Here is a 17968-nt window from a genome sequence, read left to right as displayed (position 1 = left end):
CAGACAACTCAGCCGAAGGGGAAGTTGCCAGCTCTCCCCGAAGGGCCCGAAATGATCAAACAAGGACGGATTCAAAGTACCGACTCGCCGCGCATGCACAGTAGACCGACTCAAAGTCGTCTTTCTCATCGCCAGGATCTCTGCAGAACAAATATACAGGGGAGTGTGCAGCTACACATGTGAATAGTGCGTGAATCATCACTCCGTCTCCTGCGGATGCGCGACAAGTTTCACACAACTGACGCCCTTGCTCAGCTTCAGAAGCCCAGGAACAATACCGTCTAAGCCTCCCGGAACCAATTCCACTGAGTTCGGCTGTACGAAGTGACCGCTGCTCAGTTACAGTGACTCTAGGACTTGGTCTTAACTGACCTTGATCGCGCCTTCCTCGAGCAAACCAGGCAATTTCGAGTAAAGGCTCATGCCAAGCTTCTTGTGCTGCGGCAGGTAGAGGTTTGCCATCATCCAATAGGCCTTCTTCTCCGGGACAATGATGTCCTCCTTAACGGCCACGGGCATCACCACGGCGAGCACTCCGCCAGGTGCGAGGATCCCGTACGCGAAGTTCTGCATCTCGGGCGATGCGACGGCGTCGTAGATGACCTTGAACGGCTCCGCAGTGATCTTCTTCAACTCAGCCGCGAGGGCGTCGAGAGACAGGTCTCGATCCAGGACGTGCGTTGCGCCTAGCTTTTCGAGCCAGTCGGCGTTGCGAAGAGATGCGGTCGTGATGACTGGCCCGAAACCGGAGAGCTTGGCGAGTTGGATCGCTGAATAGCCTCAGCAACACTGACATCGTATCTCAGCGGGTGAAGTCAACTCACCGAATTGCCCCACAGAGCTAGCGCCGCCGAAAATCAGGATGGGTGTCCCTGGTACTTGCGGCGTCCTCCATCTTCCCAGGGAGGGTAGAGGCCACAGTTACCAATAGCCCCGTCCTCGTGGTCGTAAAGACCAAGTACGGCGGTGCCAAGTCCAAGCGGTAGGGTGGCCCCCTGGTCGAAGGTCATGCTATCCGGAATCTGCACACACCGTCAGCGGCTCTCTGTGAATTCAACAGATTGTACGCCCACCCTGGTGGTTAACTCAGGAGATGCGATAGCATACTGCTGGAAGCTGGCCCGTTCCCCCCCGCCGACCGGTGCGTACGTGGCGCTGGAAGAATTACCTCACCATCAGCGTACGTCTTTGCACATGATTGCGGAAAGTGTCTTACACCCTGTCGCCCTTCTTGTATTTCGTGACGCCCTCGCCTACGTCGACGACGGTCCCGGCAAGGTCCTCGCCAAGGATGGCGGGGAACTTCTCGACGAGGATACCCCAAGCTTGGACACGCCAGTCGACGGGATTGAGCGCGGCCGCTTCGATCTTGATGAGGAGCTGATCCGGACCAGGCTTGGGAACGGGCGCGGTGCGGACCTCGAACGACCCCTGCTTGGAGGTCAGGAAGAGTGCCTTCTGCTGTGCCATCTGTGCTGTTCGGTGTTGTGTACGTGACGAGAGTACGTTGAATGCGACTTGTCCGAGTGTGCAGACAAGTCGCTCTTTTTAAACTCGCTCAGAGTAACATAGGATCTTGCTCTGCAGCATCCCAACGTCCCTTACAAACATCTCGCAGCACGCCTCCACTTCCGCCCCCGCTGCTTCATAATACCGTGGCCCGTTCGAGCCGTTGTTCTCTAGTATACAGGAGACACGGTCTGACAGTCCAAAAGTACCCGATGACGCACGCCACAACCAACAGGGGCTGGATACGCGTACGTTCGGCTCGACTTCATTTTGCCTGTTCGAGCTAACACCACTGTCAAAGAAGCAACAGCGACAGGGCCACCGACATCATATTCACTGCCTTCATCTCCGGAGAGAATCACATTCCTATGACAATTGCCACAGACCACCGTTAGGCTCGCATGCGTGGACGAGTCGGGGGCGAGTGCTGAGTAACTGGATGCCTACCTGCTACACGACGCTTACAGGTGAACAGAGTCCCCCCAACTGGCACATGCTACTCTCTCGAACGAGACCAACTTGAGAGTGGTGTCTCCGGTTGTTGCTCTTTTAAGACGGTTTCGTCGCTAGCAGCTTCGGTCAAGCTTCGGTCAAGCTTCGGCCTCATAGTACGTCGATATTGGTGGCATTCGCCAGTCTCAGTATGGCTTCATGACTGACGAGGCGAATGTGAGCCATGTTCAGCACCTAACTCGTGAAGATACTATCGAAGCGAGGCCGTACCAGAGGACCTCATCCCACCGATGTGTGCGTTAAACCGCAAACTGTACCGTCCGTCAAGATCTGGTACAATGTGGACCTCAAAGGACCTTTGCTTCGACACTAGAAATTTCGCGTTCTACTCTGCCATAACGAAGACCAAAGGTGTACATGTTGCCAACTGCAAATTGATTTACGAAGTTGAGATTAGAGCCGCAGGCAAGTGAGTTCCATCCGCCGGTCGACCGTCCATCGACATGGTGTCTGTCAGCGCAACCTTGCACCCACTTCCCTACCGATCTGCTTAGCAATGCACACATGAGATCCACAGACAATTTTGCGCAGCGCACCAGCGACTACCACGGCGGCGAAACTGGTTGACGCCCTGGTACAGTGACGTGAGCGTGCGCGTCTGCTCGGCTTGTGAGTATATATATGAACACGGACAGGCCCCATTGACGTGGCATCCGACTGCTAACGCACAACAGGCATCGAGGTGCCGTCGCATACAGCAAGGATCGAAAGCAGGTGATTGTCGAAGTTCTGATGATGTTTGTGTCCCACTCTGAGTTCGCATCTTTCGGTGACCCAGGCACGAACCTCTGGGGCTCGCTGTCATGATATATCTAAGCTTTATCTGCGAGAGGCGGCCGTTGCGCGCAAGTCAGGAGAAGAAGTCTACCTATGTTCGGGGAACGCACCGTGCGTAAGGTACAATGTCTGTATACTGTGCTGTCAAGGTATCCTCTCCGGCGAAGGGTACCGGCCAGTTCTTTGGACTCAGACCAGAGACGATACCAAGATGAACGGCCGGATTTCAATAGTACACATCGAGACCATAGATAGTTACATGTTTAGTGACACCTCCGTTACCGCATATCTCCCCGTTTATCTCGCATTCGGGGTCACTTCGTCACCTAAGCGATGGTATCAGCCACGGGTACTACACAGTACTATCCACACCTAACAAACCTCGAAAGGGCCCTGATCTGCATCTGCGGTCGAAGGCAAGGCAACCTCAACGGAACGCTCAGAGTCTGCGACTATGAGAACGCTCGAGGGGATGCGTCCAGTCTGTGGACTTGACATCGGAAAGCCCAACGGGCTGCGCCCCATGTTGACGCCGGAGGGTGCGCTTTGTATAAAGGCTCTATTGTTCAGATTGATCATCATTGTATTCGCATACCTATAGATAAAGTCAGCAAGGTGAAAGGAGGTAGTGAAGGTTTCCGTCACAGTTTGGATAGCACGAGCAATCTGTCAATGGATCAGACTGAAAGCTACAACGTCGAAACAAGTAACTGCACTGACGGACAAGCCGCTAGGCTAGTACGCTGGAATTCCTTGTCAGCACAAAAACGCGCCGATTAGCTACCGGACATACCGGAAATCCGTTCCAACATATGAGGGTTGCGATGGCGCCAGCAACTGGATCACCGAGTGAGTGAGTGAGTAAGAAACAAGCACACGGTTACGCACCAGTGAGACAACCAGTCTCGATGACCAACCTGATGACGCGATTTACAAGCAAGTCGGTATCCGTCCTCATAGTTTTGAATCGTCGTAACTGAAAGCATGAGATATGACACATTAATGGAGTCTGGAACGTTTGCATCGAGCCCGGAGTCACACGTACAGTGTAAATCATGAAGCCGGCAATCATGTAATCTACGAGAACGCTGCACCACAGCCAGACCTGGTGAGTTCACATGATGAGAACACTCACAGCCTATCAGCCCAAGGTGAATGGCCTAACTCACCTGTGTAGCGACATCCCATGTCACTTCACTAACATCGTCATCGACACCCAGATTCTGTACCGCAGGGGTAGCTCTTCAGGCAATCCTCTACCACTCCGGATCGTTGAACATACCTTCATGCTCACAGCGCTCACGATGCCGGAGCAAAATGCAGTCATGACGACCTGAGGGGGAAGCCTAGTATATAATGTGTTCTGGATGATCATATCGGGCACTCACAAGAAGAATAACGATTGAATAGACTCGGCGCTGCGATACTACTGCGATGCGCCATGCGTAGAACAACTGTACTATGGCCGCGGTGAGAGCAGGCATCATGAACAGCGTGATCCATGAGATCCCGTAGGATGCGAAGTACATCATATAACTCGTGTCTTCCGTTATGAAGCGTTGATATATGTCTGCAGTTACTAGCGCTGTCTGCACCCATTCGTAGATGCACACGGCATACACTTCAAGGTCATTCATGCCATCAGAAGATAAGTTCCGCCACATTGCTCGGGGCCCGCACCTAAACATTTCCGGTATTTCGAGTCATTCGGAAAGCAGAGATAGTAGATGTCTACGAGGAGACAGGTGAGCTTTGAAGAAGGGCAGCTCGTGGCGCAGTGACCCACAGACTTGGACGGTCAACACACTCTGCAATGCCCAGTTGAATGCGAACCCAGAAGCTGGAAAACCGACCATGTAGCGGACGGAACGAAGGTCGTCCTACAGCAGTACTTACCAAAGGTCCTAGCCTATTCATCACATAAGCCAGCGTGACATCGAGACATGCCTTCGATACTCACAGCAGGGGGTTAAGAGTGGACATCGTGTATGTCGGCTGGTCTGACCCCAGGAGGGCTGTGAGAGGCTCGCTAGTACTCGGGAGTTGCGTATACAGGACAGTGCAATGGCTGAACCTGAGCAGTCGGGGCGCCGTGTGAGTGTGCGAGCGTGCTCGTGATCGAACAGTAGGAACATGGGGAGGACTGTAGCATTAGTACATTGTGCACTCTCGCAAGGATGGCTGGGCTGTTCTGGCGAACAGCATCGGATGGCCATTCAACATGGCATGTCCGTCAGGCTGTCATTGAACGACAGATGGATGATTCATACGGACTCAGATAATTGGAATGATCAACTACATGATGAACCAGAGATACATAGAGACGCACAAATGATTCTGGTACGCCGGCTATGCCGCGCCATCTCGCGACCAGTAGTCACTCATTAGAATATCTGAAGCACAACATCGATCGCTGCATTGGCAAACACACCAGCCAAAGGGATAAGGACGGCTTAGCACTTCACTCCGGTGTCGCAGGCGTAGGCAAAGGCATCGTCCAAGATCAACTTTATGTAAGTTAGGCAATGCTTCAGCGTCTTAGAGTATGCGCCGGAGGCGGTGCAGCAGCCGGTTCCAGCTGAGGAAAAAAGCCTGAGGGTGTCTGCGAAGCGGAAGTTGGGAAAACGCCAAGTCGATGATGCAAGAGGAATTGTGGTGAGTCGAGTACTGCGAGTGGTTAAATACTTATTCCCGTGAAGGAAATTAACGTAGGTTCATCTCTGCGCGTTTTACAGACTCACAAGGGGGTCTCGGATCCGTACTCTTGAAGCTAGAGCGGCATTGCGCCCAGTCACAGATCTATCGAGAACAGTTCATAGCTTGTGTGAGGCATTTCGCATGCCTACGGGGTATCATGTCAGCATCGAATCGCGTCAAGTTACGGGTACGGTGGGGTGCAATGTGTATGACCGTCACGGTGCAAGGGCCATCGCCACCGAAACGTCGTGGCGCGGCCAGCGGTCAGTATATCTGAGATCTTGCGCGCTTCGGACGCCGACGACGGGCGACTGGGACATCCCATCAGTCCTGGACCTTTACTCGCACTGAAGCAGACGGACAATTCGCCGCTGCTTTACTCTCTGAGTGGGAGCCGAAGTTTCCTGTCATATTCCTGAGGATTGGGAGTCCTGTGCCCGCGCTGTGGATACCACGATCCGAGCCACTCCGCGACTGCAACGTGACTGCCCCATGCCAGTGAGTCCGAATTCCTGGTGCGTTCAAGTTCAAGTTGGCAGTGGGTGACCTAGAGGGTAGGGAATTTGACGAGAACCTCCGGTTCGTCGACGTCGACATCTCCACCAAGGCTAATACATACAATGCATCCGGCACGTAAAGCTCGAAAAGACCTCCGTCTGCATCTGCAATAGAAGGCAGAGGGGCGTGCAGGTTCTGTGACCATGAGATCTAACGCTACTCGAATAGACGTCTCCAGTCTGATGAGTCACTATATCGGGGTTGATCGAAACGTCCTGTGCGCTCATGGCCTCGCAGTATATGTCAACTCTATCCTTGCTATGTGAGTGTGATACATCGTAAGCCTCTGAGAACCACTCACGGTGCTGTACATGCTGAATGCTCGCCACACTTTGGCTAAGTACGGCCGAGATGCGTCAATTTTCTCGAGGGGAGTATCATCTTCGTGACGGTGTCAGAGGTGCACCACGGACGACTGAAGCACCGTGACTCAGGGCCACGCAGAGTTGTGTTCGCGTGTTACAGTGAGTCTTCACCATTTGTCAGCTGCTCATCGGGCACAATTGCACATCATGTGAGATCGCTAGTGTGCAAGGGCCGGAGAATATGGACCACCATTGAACCGCCACACGGCCAGCCAATGTTCAATGCTCAGGCCGTTCACGTTCAGGTCTCATCAGCCCAGAAAATCCCTTGGTAGCCATGCGGTAGCGTTTCCCCGCGAACAGCCTAGAGTTGGTTCATTACATAGAGATGTCCACAACAGTCGAGTATTTGGCACGCGATGCCGCTCACGCCGCGGCTCGCCTTGTCCAAGCAACGTACAAGTAGGTTGAAGTGTTGTTCAAGTGGAAGAGAAGCGCGAACGTACTCGGTTGCCTAATCTGGACTCTGGGAGGTCCCGGAGACCTCCCGCACTCGCCCGCAGGGCAATGGAAGGGCTGTGATTGGCCAAGCGAGGCAGGGAAGATGTCCCACCGCCTACTCTCTCAAGATCTCACCAGCCAGTCTTCGGCCGCACTCTTCCCGGTCTGTGGCTAATACCTGAAATCCAACTCCCAACACAATGGCTTGCTGACATCACATAGGACTTAGTCTGACTGCATATCACTGGCAGATTCTGATACGGGACCCTGCCCGTGGAAAGTTGGCGCACTCTTGAGGCCCCGGGGCAGGACACCGCCGGGTAGCGTGCGCACAACCTTACCTTTGTGCCCTGTCGGAAGCCTTCGAAGTTGATGGCTTCCGTAGCCAGCCACTCAGGTTACGCACACGCACGTCATGGCCGCTGAGGCCCGCAATCCATAGCGCACGCGAGGATACGATATTAATATCCATTACAATGCGTAGCGTCATGCATGTCATGTGCGATAGCGATTCTCTGTGAACCAAAGTCAACCTGAAAGGCCTGTTCGTCTCACCCCACCCGCTCGCTGTTGGTAAACCTTGACATGAGCTTTGGAACGATGACCATGGCTGCCTTCGAAGGTGTACCGCTGAGCCAGCTCTTCCCTGAGGAGAAGCTGGGATGGAATGGGTGCGTTTCAGGAATCTCGTCACATAAAACCATCGGGGTGATTGAATCGGATGCGCACAGATATGTCGAGTGGGAGGACAAGCCCGACCGTAAAGAGATCGCAAGGCGCATCCTTGCCACCAAGGAGTTCACGCCCAGCCCAGGTCCGTCTTTCCCCTTCGACTCTCCACCCGATCAACACACCCATTGCCTCGCCGTGCAGAGTTCCAGCTCGAGCCGCTCCCGAAGACGAACCCCGTCCTGATTGGATACCGTTGGAAGGAGTACCACGAGGCTCTGGGCCTCCAACGGATCGTCGACTTCAGCTGGGAGACAGTCCAGAAGGAGAAGCCGGACATGATCCACCTGCTTGACTTCCCGTACAATGGCGAGACGCCCCGCAAGCCGCTCATGGAGGGCAAGATCACAGACAACAAGTATCACTTGTACGTCAGATATCTATTCATTTTCTTGGGATCGGGCCAATACTTAATTTCGGTTTTGTCACGATGTGGCAGTGTCAGAAACCACGGCGGGATCCCGGATATCGACGAGGATGCATTTGAGCTCGAGATCGGCGGGCTCGTGAATACCCCCGTGAAGCTGACCATGAAGGATCTCAAGGATGCATCGCGCTTCCCGTGTGTACAGTAATATCTGATTCTGACATGCTGTTCACGGATTTGCGATTACTAGACAGAAAGAAGTGACGGTCACCCTGCAATGCAGCGGTACCCGCCGCATCGAGCAAATTCAGGAGTACCCTGGAGAGGGCGACGAGCTGATCCAAGCCGTACGTGATATCATTCCAGCTCCTTCACATCTGAAACTAATCTACCCTTGTCTGTTCTCAGCCATGGGGCGAAGGCGCGATGTATGCTCTTCACACCTCACATCCCGAGCACATCGCTGACATGCATACCGGTGTGCAGTGGAACAGCCGTCTACCGGGCGTAACGCTCAAGAAAGTGCTCAAGGTCGCATGCGGCGGACTAAAGTCCGAAGCAAGGCATCTGGAGTTCCTGGGTGCAGATACGTACTTCAAGTGTGTACCACAACTGTTCCATATCCTGCCCCTTTCCCGGATATCTGTTTACGACCATGAGCCTGATGAATTCTTGAATGTGTGAACTCATGCAGGAAGGGCAACGTCTTCAACTACGCCGTCTCCGTGTCCTCTCGCAAAGTGCGCAACCAGGGCGGCGAGGAGGTCCTTCTCGCATGGGAGATGAACGGCAAGCCCCTCCCCAAGATCCACGGTTTCCCGCGTGCGTTTCTCCACCCCTTCCATCTCACCAGCACTGACGGTCAGTCACATGCGCACTTACGCTCTGCAGTGCGCGTGGTCGTGACGGGCGTCATCGGCGCGCGCAGCACGAAGTGGCTCTACAAGATCAACGCGATCGAGGAGCCGAGCCTGGGCCCTGTGCAGAGCCAGGAGTACCTGTACTACAACATACAGATTGGCAAGCATAACTCCAAGTACTCGAATGGGTTCAGTATTCAGAACATGCCCGTCTCGTGCGTGTTGCGTTTAGTTTGACGAGTCCGGTGGGCGTGAGGGTGCTAATGGCGAATGCTTTGTGTGCCATGTAGGAGCGCGATCATATTCCCGCAGGACAAGGAAGTGATCATACATGATGGCCACGTCGAGTTGTCGGGGTGGGCCTATAGCGGAGGTGGCAACTGGCCTGAGCGAGTCGAAGTCTCGCCTGATGGGTACGTGCCATTATATCACTCTCCCCGTCCCTCCCTCAATGCCTGCCAATCAACGCACTTTGCACAGCGGACACGTATGGTACGCAGTCGACCCTGCTGACATGACTGAAAAGGCACGCCGCTTCGCGCTGTTCGCCCCGTCGAGCGAATTGAAAGCACCCAGCTGACCGAGTGATAACAGCACTACCACGCCTGGCGCCTCTGGAAAATCTCCGTACCCGTCAATGCGGAAGGCTGGATCGAGTTCTGTGCCCGCACCTGGGACTCGTCATGCAACACTGAGCCAACCTTCGTCCGTTCCGCCTGGAAGTGAGTGCTTCCTTCCCGGATCCTATCTCCGTCGTCCACCATATATGGTGGCCGTCTTGCTCACGATATTGTTCGCCACTTCATCCAGCTGGGACCTGCACGTCACGTCGTCGTGTCACCGCATCAAGCTTTACAGCATCAACCGGACCAAGCCTGAGACAAAGGCGAGGCTCGAGCAGTACGCCGCGCGCGGCGAGAGTATGACGCCCATCACGAAAACAACCAAGTACGGCTTGGAGAATATGGACGAGTACCTCGCGAAGATGCGCACATTCCCAGGGAGCCGAGGTCCGAGAACTGAATGTCTGGGTTCGAGTTTGGGGGGAGACGCAGCGTAGGCAGTCGGCGCTCAACGTTACATAGTAATGAGGCACTATACAGTAGTATGTAGGACACCCGATCCATTCCGATTCGCGTCTAGAGCATATCTGTATATTACCACGGATGTGTATGTAACGACTAGCTGGCATACATGACGTTCATTTGCGAAGCGACGAAGCACAGAACAACAACAAGGGCAGACGAAAGGAAACAATTGCGTACAGTGAATAGTTTGGGAGAATTCTGAGAGCAAATGGATTCAAGGACCTCCGACGATTGACACTATCCGAATCTTTCACGCACATCAAGCAGATGCGCTTTTCTCCCCGGCGATTCGCATGACCTCCATGAGGACGGTCTGCTGCTCCGCGCTCAGCGAGGTGGTTGCCAGCTGATACGCCGAGGGGTTCTTCATTTGGAAGGCTATGGTGGACAAGTGAGCAACACGGCGGACAAGCTCGCCAGGTGCGGCGTTGACGTACCAGTCAGTGCCTGCTTGAACGAAACATATGGGTCAACATTGTCAAGTGGGCTGATGTAGCCAAGCTCTTCGTCAATGTCGGAATCGTCCTCCGACTCGTCGTCGTCGTCACCAGTAGCTTGGCGTGCAGACTTCTCGCGCAGACGGGCGCCCTCGTTTGCGAGCATCTCCATGTACGCTGAGTCCTCGTCCCACACGTCCTCTGTGAGCGAAGGTCAGAACGTGAGCGAGAAAGATTTCTAAATCCGCTGACTGACCATCATTCTCGTTCAGGTTCAGGAACTGCGCGTCATCAGACTCGCTCGCTTCCTCCTCATCGTCACCTTGGAATGCCTCCTCGAGCTCTTTGCGCGCTGTTGTGCAACGCTCAGCCCAACAATAAGTTGACCACCGGTAGAATACGTACCGGCATAGCCTTCGGCAGGTCATTGAAAATGCGCAGCGCGCCCGAGACGATACCTGGCCATCCCTCCTTTACCGAGTCGGGGATCTGTGCCGGGTCCATCTCGAGCAATGCAGAAAGAGCCGTGACGCTGAGCTTCTTATCGTGCACACGCGGCAGGCGATTCTCGCCGTTGATTGCCTCAAACCACTTGTCGAAGAATGCACGAGCCGTGCCTGGCGTGTACGAATCCATGAGGTGCAGTGTGGCACCGGGGTTGTACAAGACGGCGTTGACGAGCACCTCCAGGTTAGCAAGGCGAAGGGAGGTAGTGTTTGCGGCATCCTGGGTCTTGAGGGAAGTGGCAATGATACTGGGGAGAGCCTAAGGACATATCTTGGTTCATTGGATCAACCAGAGTAAGGCTCGATGGACTTACGTCGTCGACATGCCCGCGCAGATTGAGCAGCATGGCTTCAGCAAGTTTGCATCCGTTGACGGCGTCGTTCTCGCCAAGGTGGTCGCTGTTAATGGACGTCGTATAGATGTCGAGCAACATTTGCCTGTAGTCAGGCCGCGCCTTGAAGATCTCAGTGCCATAGGAGACGAAATTGTCCAGACTCGGCAACATCTCTGCGGAAGCAGAAACATCAGCCTCAAGTAATACTCAAGACAACTCAGAGAGCTCCACAAACCTTCCAAGAAGTCAACTGCCTCGCCCTTGAACGTCTTGTAGGTCAATTCGAATACCGGCCACATGTTAGGCGAGATGCTGCGCAGCTTGAAGGTCAAACTATCCACGAGGTCGTACATGTTGTCAAAGAGATCTACGACGAGCATGCGTCAGGTTTGATCCTAGCGTCGCATGTAAATGCTGCGCACCGAGGGCCTTGCTCTCCAAAGTCTGGACGACAATGGGAATAATAATCTCCTGAATCTGTGCGAGGATCTCCGGGGACGAGTCCACCGAACTGATGATCTGCAGGCGTATTGAGAGAAAGGTAATGACTGAGACAACAAACAACACTGACGGTACCGATGGTCTTTGCCACCCCCATGGCCATGAAGGTCTTGTCCTCGCCCGCGTCGTTGTCCATGAGTGAATCCATGTCGACGTTACTGGCATCGGTCTCATCCAGAGCTAGCGCTTCCTTCGCCAAGCGAGAGTAGGTCTCGCACTGCACCTCAGCGTCAGCAATACGACACAGTATGTACGCCAAGCAATACGCACCAGACGGGCAGTAAGCTCAGCTGCGACTGGAAGCAGCTCTTGGTGGTATTGCTCCACCATAGCCTCCATGCACGAGTTCAAGACATCCAAATCCGTCTCCTCGGAAAGCCGGAGAAGAGCTAATGGGGGTCATTGGTAAACGGTACAAGAGCGTTCAACACGGGTGGAACACATACTTTGAATGACCTTGCCAACCTGAGGAGCAACGGCAGTCTTGACTACATACAAGATGTATGAGTAGACGTTCGAAGAAGCTAAACGCCCAACTTACCCGTTGGATGAACAATGATCATCTCAGAGAGTGCCATGCACGCCTGGATGCGTACAGGCAACTCGGAATCATCGAGGCACGCCGAGACCGCACTGAAGTGCTGGCCAAGAAGCTAGATGCGTCGTCAGTGGGCCAGTGACAGACCAGACATATGACGAGCAGTACCTCTTCGCTCGACCACTTGATGCTGTTCTTCTCGACAGTCCCGAGCACTTCACAGGCCTATCAGTATGTCTGTTAGGGACCCAGCAAGTTCTACACCAGTGTACAGAAACTCACGATGGCCCTCATGTACGCCTCGGAACTCGTGAATTCAGGAAGGACATGTTGGGCAAGGAATTGCTCCATGTTACCCTTGACGTCAGGGTGCCGCATGATGAACGGACCCAGAGCTGCGGTCATGTTCAGCGCACCGAAGCGTTGTGGGGAAGCAGGCTTGCTGTATGATCGTCAACCCTCCGTCATCTCGTCAGTAAGTGAGGCGGCGACATACGATTGGAGCACGCGGTTGATGAAGCCCAGAATGGGCATGAAGGTCGTCTTGGTACGGTTGCTAGCGAGGGAGAATAGGAAGGAGGTGGCGGCAGAGACGGGGCTGTTGAAATTTTCATACTCGTCTGCAACATCGTTAGCTGAAGAGTGTATCACTCGGGGTAGTAGAGCATACCAATGACGTTGCGAACATATTCCACCGGATCGGTATTCCATTGCTCTTGTCTTTCGGGGGTGAACGATAGCTGAGGGAAGACGTAGGATGTCACCAGCTCCTCGAAGTGGGGCTTCAACAGCTGCCATGTCGATTTTGGCTTGATGCTGCAGCGTCACAACATGAGTGGACTTTGTGAATTGTATAGGAATTACGGGGCATACCACTCATTGAAGAAAGTGAAGATTTGGTATTGGCACTTCTTCGAGAGCCAAGACTGGCCCGAGACGTAGAGCTGGATTTGTTGCAGGTAGACCTTGAAGATCTCCGGCGCGAACGTTGTCACGAAGTGCTGTGCGAACGCGCCATAGTCCTTTTGCATCGAGGTTGGAAGCTGCGACGGGTTCCCGTAGCGGTGGAAAAGCCGCCCAAGAATGCCGTACGCCCACTTCTTGGCCTTCCACCACTCGCTCCGTTCGCGTTCTTCCTCGTCCTCCGGTACTGCGTCCTTCGGAATCTGTAGATTCACTACTTGGAACAGGAGCCTGCCCCATGGTACGATGCTTTCTGCGCTTTGCTGGTGGGGGCTAAGCGACAACACTATCGACGTCTTGTACGTCTTTAGGATCATGTGCAGCATAAATGGGATTTCCGTCGACGCATTCGCGGGCGGCGTCGAGAGGAGGCCACTGGCAATGCTGACCAGCGTGGGGAACAGTTCCACCACGAGCTTCGGGAGAATTTCATTGTTCTGGCGGAACCTACGGGCGGACTCGGTCAATATGTCTGTGATTAATCATGATGAATGGTATGAAGGGTTTGGATCATGCTTCACGTCTTGTCTAGCGTCAGACTGCACCGTAATGGCAATGACACTGCAGCATTATTTGCAGAAGCGACGGAGTGCAAAGAGTCGCGGGACGCTTGTGCAATCCGCCGTGTTACGAGGTGCAATGTATTGGCCATGCGGTGCAATCGCGGATTGCCTCCGCACCGCACGCCTACTTGCATGCCCCGGCAGATGCACGAGTGAAGACGCCGCGGTGTGTGATTCTGCCCATCCACGATGCAGGCGGTCATTCAGTACACCCGCGCCAACCTCAGGGAGGCGAGCGTTTCCCCGAGGGCGCTAGATCCGACGAAGTGATATGCAATGTACAACGGACAGATAGGTTTACGCAGGTTGTATCACCAAAAGGGGGAAGCAGCCACTCCGTTATGACAGAGTAGCCGGTCCAATTTTGAGACGTACACGAGCCTAAGCACGTTTCTGTAAACCGAGTACTCACCGGAATGCCCTGACCATCTCCAGCGCGGCCACGCAGCCGGCACCGACTTCACGAATGTTGCTGCTCCCAAGCATGCGCTTGACATTGTCCAGGAGGTCGGGCCAGTTGTCCGGAAAGTCGCGTGCGACGATGTTCTTGAGAGTGTTCGCCAGCTGAACGGTGATCAGGCTCGATGGCGAAGAGGCCAGAAGCGGGAGGAGGGACGCTTTGAGTGCATTACGGTCGGAGGGCGCGATCGGGGCTTGGTCAGGGCGTGGACTCGCGGGTTCAACGAAGTAGGACGTGTAGACTCGATTCTTTAGGTAGACTGCTGCTGCCTGCTTTTTCGCACTTCGACACGACGCGTTAGCAGACACTGAGACCCAAGGACGCGTCGAGGACGTACATATCGACGTTATCGCTTCCGATGATCTGCAAGATGGCTGTGACTATGCCCTCCTGGCCGCCGATCTGCACAGTACGAGTTCATCTCCGACCATGTAGAGCTTAGAATGTATGAACCATACCTTGCGGATCTGCAATTCTCCGGATTTTTGGACATTAGGGTCGGGACTGTACGTGCTCGCGAAGAGATTTGAGAGGGTTTGGAGGTCCATCTTTGCAACAAATGGACTTTTTCAGTTGTGATCACAGAGAGAAGGCGGGTATGAGGAAGGCGGGTATACGAAGGAAGAACGTGCTAGAGAGTTGCAGGTGGCTGGCGAGTGGCCGAGATGAACAAAGCACAAATTTTCGGCCCAGCGCGTGTACGCGTCGTGTCACACCGCGTTGTAGGACGCGTCGCGCGTCGCGCGCCTGTCACCCCTCCCGCCTTGACGCCAGCTTGGTCAGATTTACTGAGACAGCGTCAAAAAAGCGCGTATATTGCTATGTTCTTGTGAGAGCAATCAAGACAGCAGTATGTGCCCCGAAGTTGAAGAGTTCTCGAGTCGCAATGGGAGCATGATCATTCAATGATCAGACACATATTAGACATGTAGACACGACGCCATTGCATTACTGTGTAGGTATCGCTAAAAGTAAGGGTGACTAGCCATAGAAGTACATTTCGGGCCAGATGCGACCGTCGGCCCTGTACAGCGTAGGAAAGGGTTCAGGGAGAGGTCAGCAGATAAGTCCACATCCCAAATATGACATTCAAGAGAAAGCCGACAATGATCCCGATTTGCGTACGTCGTCTGCACGTCACACACACGCGCGCACCACGCGCATGCACACACGAGTCAGTTAGCCGCGAGCCTTAGTCAGAGCATGGGCGGAGACTCACGAGAAAATGGGGCTACTGGTCGCTTCGTGTTCGCTACCGTCGTCCCAAAATACCGCAGGTTTGGGCGCACGGATGAAGAACAGCGGTATGAGAGGGAAGAAAAAGCCCACAACGATGCCATTCAGGAACGTGTGAGACGCGCGCGAAGACGGAGACGACAGCGACGCTCCTCCACCGTTATCGAAGGAGTCAATCCATTGCTCTTCGAGCGCGCGCGCGTGTTCCTCGACTCCAGGCAATCATCAGCGGGAGAAGGCAAGAGGAGACAGCGAGGGAGTGGCTCACAATCCTCGTCACTCTCGAAGTCCTGGTCCAGGTAGTCGCCGGCGGAATGAGCATGGAACTGCAGCCGGATGTTTGCAATGTCCTGTTCGGAAAAACCGGCAGCGGCTAGCCTGTCAAAACCTCGCAGGGGCTTGAGTTGCGCCGTCTGTTCCACGATAAGCGGGCGCAATTAACCATAACGAACAACCTCCGGTACGTACCTGTATCTCGGTCTCTTCTTCCTCGCCATCCGTCAGAGGTGGGCCGACAGAACAATGCAACCATGTGGTACTAGGGGTCTGCTCTTTCTCTTCACTGGGAGCATCCCCAGATACAGCACGACGCTGTCGTTGCTCCAGGGATGCGAGGCGAGGATGAAGTGGGGTCGCTTCCACGAGCAGTTGGCCAGAAAGAATAAGCTTTAGACGACGCCTCTCCAGCTGTGGCCTAGCATCCCGAATCTGCGACCGCAATGACATTGCCATTCATGCGAAAAGCGCCTTCGTCTGCAGCGTACCTTGCGCTTGATGTCCCGAACAACATCGCTTTCCGCGACCTGCAAGGTTAAGTCAGGGAGCCCTTCGGTGAACCGAATGACCAAGTCCTTGGAGTTGGAGAGAGGCCGTTGACTGGGGCCCGCCTCTGACTCGGAGTCGACAGCTCGCTGCTTTCCTTTGAATTTCTCGCTCGGCATAACGAAAATTGTCCAGTAGACAGCACGTAGAGCCCGATAGAGCAGGAATGAAAGGCACTGACGGAAGACCTGCTGGTCGCACGAAGTATAGCCGCGGTAGGTCACGGTGGCTGAGAGGTAACTACGCCACCCACAAATGCGGAGTCTCGTTGTTCCCAAACTCGGATTTACAATGTCCCACGCTTACACTGACGCCTGCGACTCCGCCGGAATGCTGTGGCGCGGCTCAGAACAGTGCTTGCGCTTCTACGCTCACTCAGACTGATCTATACATCGTCCTCATAGACCTACTCACATACCGACATCAACATCATGCCTCGAGCAGAAGGTATGTTGCCCTTGCGTATATCATTTGTACTGCTGTTAATTCCCGTACGCAGTCGGCACGCCAAAGTACTTGGCCAACAAGATGAAGTCAAAGGTCTTCAGCGGCTGCGCTGGTACTGTCAAGTGTGCCAGAAGCAATGCCGAGACGAGAACGGCTTCAAATGTCACGCACAGTCGGAGTCGCATCTGCGGCAGATGCTCGTTGTGGGCGAGAACGCCGGGCGGCACATCTCCGACTTCTCGTCTGAATTCCAGCACGAGTTCGTGCAACTGCTCTCCCGCCGTTTCGGGACGAAGCGTGTCAAGGCGAACACCGTCTACCAGGAGTTCATCCATGACAAGCACCACCTGCACATGAACGCGACACGATGGGTCACGCTGACCGAGTTCTGCAAGCACCTTGGCCGCACAGGAGTTGCGAGGGTAGATGAGACCGAGAAAGGCTGGTTCATTGCATGGATCGACAACAGTCCGAAGGCTTTGGCCAAGCAGGTGCGCTCACTGGTTCCACGGCTCGTTGTAGTGCTCATTGCATTACACAGGAAGCGTCGCTCAAGAAGGAGCGGATGACTATGTCCGATGAGCAACGTGAGCGAATGCTTCTCAGCGAACAGATAGAGCGGGCGGCAGCGACGACTTCATCCGAGTCGCCACCCCCGCCTGTAGAGGAGGGATTGAAGCGCGATGAAAGCACGGAGAAAGTTGTCCTGTCTTTTGCGCCGAAGGCCCTAGCTACCTCGAGCGCAGGCCCCCCAGGCGGGTTGAAGCTCAACCCCCTGAAACTCAGTGCCAATCCGCTCAAGCCTGCTGTCAACCCGCTGAAACGGCCAAATGTCTTCAAAGCAGCGGCAGTGTCCTCGGCGACTGGCTCAGCATCAGCGGACGATGAGAAGATTCACGGAAAGAAGAGGGAGGCCCCAATGACCGCTGCGGAAAGGTTGATCTTCGAGGACCATCAGCGTAAGCGGCGACGCATGGAGCGAGAAGATGTGGCGTAGGCTTGTACGTTCTTGTATTAGGCGCCGGGCGTTCGGTACGACTATTGTTATACTCGGATTTTGTGTTTATTTGTACAACATTGTCCTGACAGTGCTTTGACCCTCGTGCCATCAATGATAAGCTTTGAAGAGGGTGGTTCGCTTTGTCGTCATCGCCCCGTCGTCCTTTGTGTTGCGGTTGTCAAAGCGCTGCTGGGACCCATATACAGCCACCACGACGCTTTGACCCCACGCATACTACATAATGGGGGTGCTGGCG

General features: G+C 54.3%; 6 protein-coding genes across 6 annotated transcripts; 2 read left to right on the top strand and 4 right to left on the bottom strand.

The window, feature by feature from the left end:
• Positions 1-35: 35 nt before the first annotated feature.
• B0H18DRAFT_1206782 (chaperonin 10-like protein) lies at positions 36-1470 on the bottom strand (the record flags this gene model as incomplete). The annotated part of the gene is made up of 6 exons (XM_048036184.1): positions 36-315; positions 373-770; positions 825-872; positions 926-1022; positions 1074-1155; positions 1217-1470. 6 exons carry the CDS (start codon positions 1468-1470, stop codon positions 199-201), a joined length of 996 nt encoding a protein of 331 aa, XP_047899862.1. The 3' UTR covers positions 36-198.
• A 1643-nt stretch (positions 1471-3113) lies between these two features.
• Positions 3114-4782, bottom strand: B0H18DRAFT_1113881 (uncharacterized protein; the record flags this gene model as incomplete). Its single annotated transcript, XM_048033041.1, has 14 exons — positions 3114-3125; positions 3181-3394; positions 3445-3465; positions 3520-3542; positions 3593-3636; positions 3688-3775; positions 3845-3904; positions 3969-4022; positions 4082-4132; positions 4188-4420; positions 4480-4530; positions 4586-4639; positions 4696-4703; positions 4760-4782. 14 exons carry the CDS (start codon positions 4780-4782, stop codon positions 3114-3116), a joined length of 936 nt encoding a protein of 311 aa, XP_047899861.1.
• Positions 4783-7328: 2546 nt separating this feature from the next.
• B0H18DRAFT_324187 (sulfite oxidase mitochondrial precursor) lies at positions 7329-10020 on the top strand. The gene is made up of 12 exons (XM_048037576.1): positions 7329-7531; positions 7592-7674; positions 7734-7956; positions 8029-8151; positions 8207-8303; positions 8365-8555; positions 8651-8778; positions 8848-9031; positions 9107-9229; positions 9297-9342; positions 9411-9538; positions 9627-10020. The coding sequence occupies exons 1-12, from the start codon at positions 7446-7448 to the stop codon at positions 9874-9876; spliced, it is 1662 nt and encodes a 553-aa protein (XP_047899860.1). The 5' UTR covers positions 7329-7445; the 3' UTR covers positions 9877-10020.
• Positions 10021-10163: 143 nt separating this feature from the next.
• Positions 10164-14755, bottom strand: B0H18DRAFT_1082042 (ARM repeat-containing protein; the record flags this gene model as incomplete). The annotated part of the gene is made up of 19 exons (XM_048031477.1): positions 10164-10282; positions 10342-10542; positions 10598-10706; positions 10747-11106; positions 11162-11355; positions 11418-11549; positions 11605-11701; positions 11754-11900; positions 11954-12072; positions 12130-12171; positions 12225-12336; positions 12390-12446; positions 12504-12663; positions 12718-12841; positions 12892-13037; positions 13095-13631; positions 14160-14489; positions 14545-14609; positions 14666-14755. 19 exons carry the CDS (start codon positions 14753-14755, stop codon positions 10164-10166), a joined length of 3141 nt encoding a protein of 1046 aa, XP_047899859.1.
• A 310-nt stretch (positions 14756-15065) lies between these two features.
• B0H18DRAFT_974062 (DUF2407 C-terminal domain-containing protein) lies at positions 15066-16510 on the bottom strand. Its single transcript, XM_048043973.1, has 5 exons — positions 16208-16510; positions 15912-16151; positions 15712-15856; positions 15427-15655; positions 15066-15337 (listed from the first exon to the last, which is right to left on the bottom strand). The coding sequence occupies exons 1-5, from the start codon at positions 16382-16384 to the stop codon at positions 15253-15255; spliced, it is 876 nt and encodes a 291-aa protein (XP_047899858.1). The 5' UTR covers positions 16385-16510; the 3' UTR covers positions 15066-15252.
• A 186-nt stretch (positions 16511-16696) lies between these two features.
• Positions 16697-17709, top strand: B0H18DRAFT_1082040 (domain of Kin17 curved DNA-binding protein-domain-containing protein; the record flags this gene model as incomplete). Its single annotated transcript, XM_048031476.1, has 3 exons — positions 16697-16712; positions 16794-17203; positions 17254-17709. 3 exons carry the CDS (start codon positions 16697-16699, stop codon positions 17707-17709), a joined length of 882 nt encoding a protein of 293 aa, XP_047899857.1.
• Positions 17710-17968: the final 259 nt, after the last annotated feature.

The sequence above is a fragment of the Fomitopsis serialis genome (genome assembly GCF_022376445.1).
Source record: "Fomitopsis serialis strain Sig1Antser10 chromosome Unknown B0H18scaffold_3, whole genome shotgun sequence".
Taxonomy (NCBI): Eukaryota; Fungi; Basidiomycota; class Agaricomycetes; order Polyporales; family Fomitopsidaceae; genus Fomitopsis; species Fomitopsis serialis.
This window is presented reverse-complemented; position numbering and strand designations above follow the sequence as displayed.

Bases quoted from the DNA above. Each gene is read 5' to 3' on its own strand.
- B0H18DRAFT_324187 (XM_048037576.1), top strand. From the start codon at position 7,446: ATGAGCTTTGGAACGATGACCATGGCTGCCTTCGAAGGTGTACCGCTG. The intron at 8,304-8,364 runs GTACGTGATATC...GTCTGTTCTCAG, and splicing joins GCGACGAGCTGATCCAAGCC to CCATGGGGCGAAGGCGCGAT. The intron at 9,539-9,626 runs GTGAGTGCTTCC...CACTTCATCCAG, and splicing joins TTCGTCCGTTCCGCCTGGAA to CTGGGACCTGCACGTCACGT.
- B0H18DRAFT_974062 (XM_048043973.1), bottom strand. From the start codon at position 16,384: ATGCCGAGCGAGAAATTCAAAGGAAAGCAGCGAGCTGTCGACTCCGAG. The intron at 16,152-16,207 runs GTACGCTGCAGA...TTGCGGTCGCAG, and splicing joins TTCGGGACATCAAGCGCAAG to ATTCGGGATGCTAGGCCACA. The intron at 15,656-15,711 runs GTGAGCCACTCC...GATTGCCTGGAG, and splicing joins CTTCGAGAGTGACGAGGATT to TCGAGGAACACGCGCGCGCG.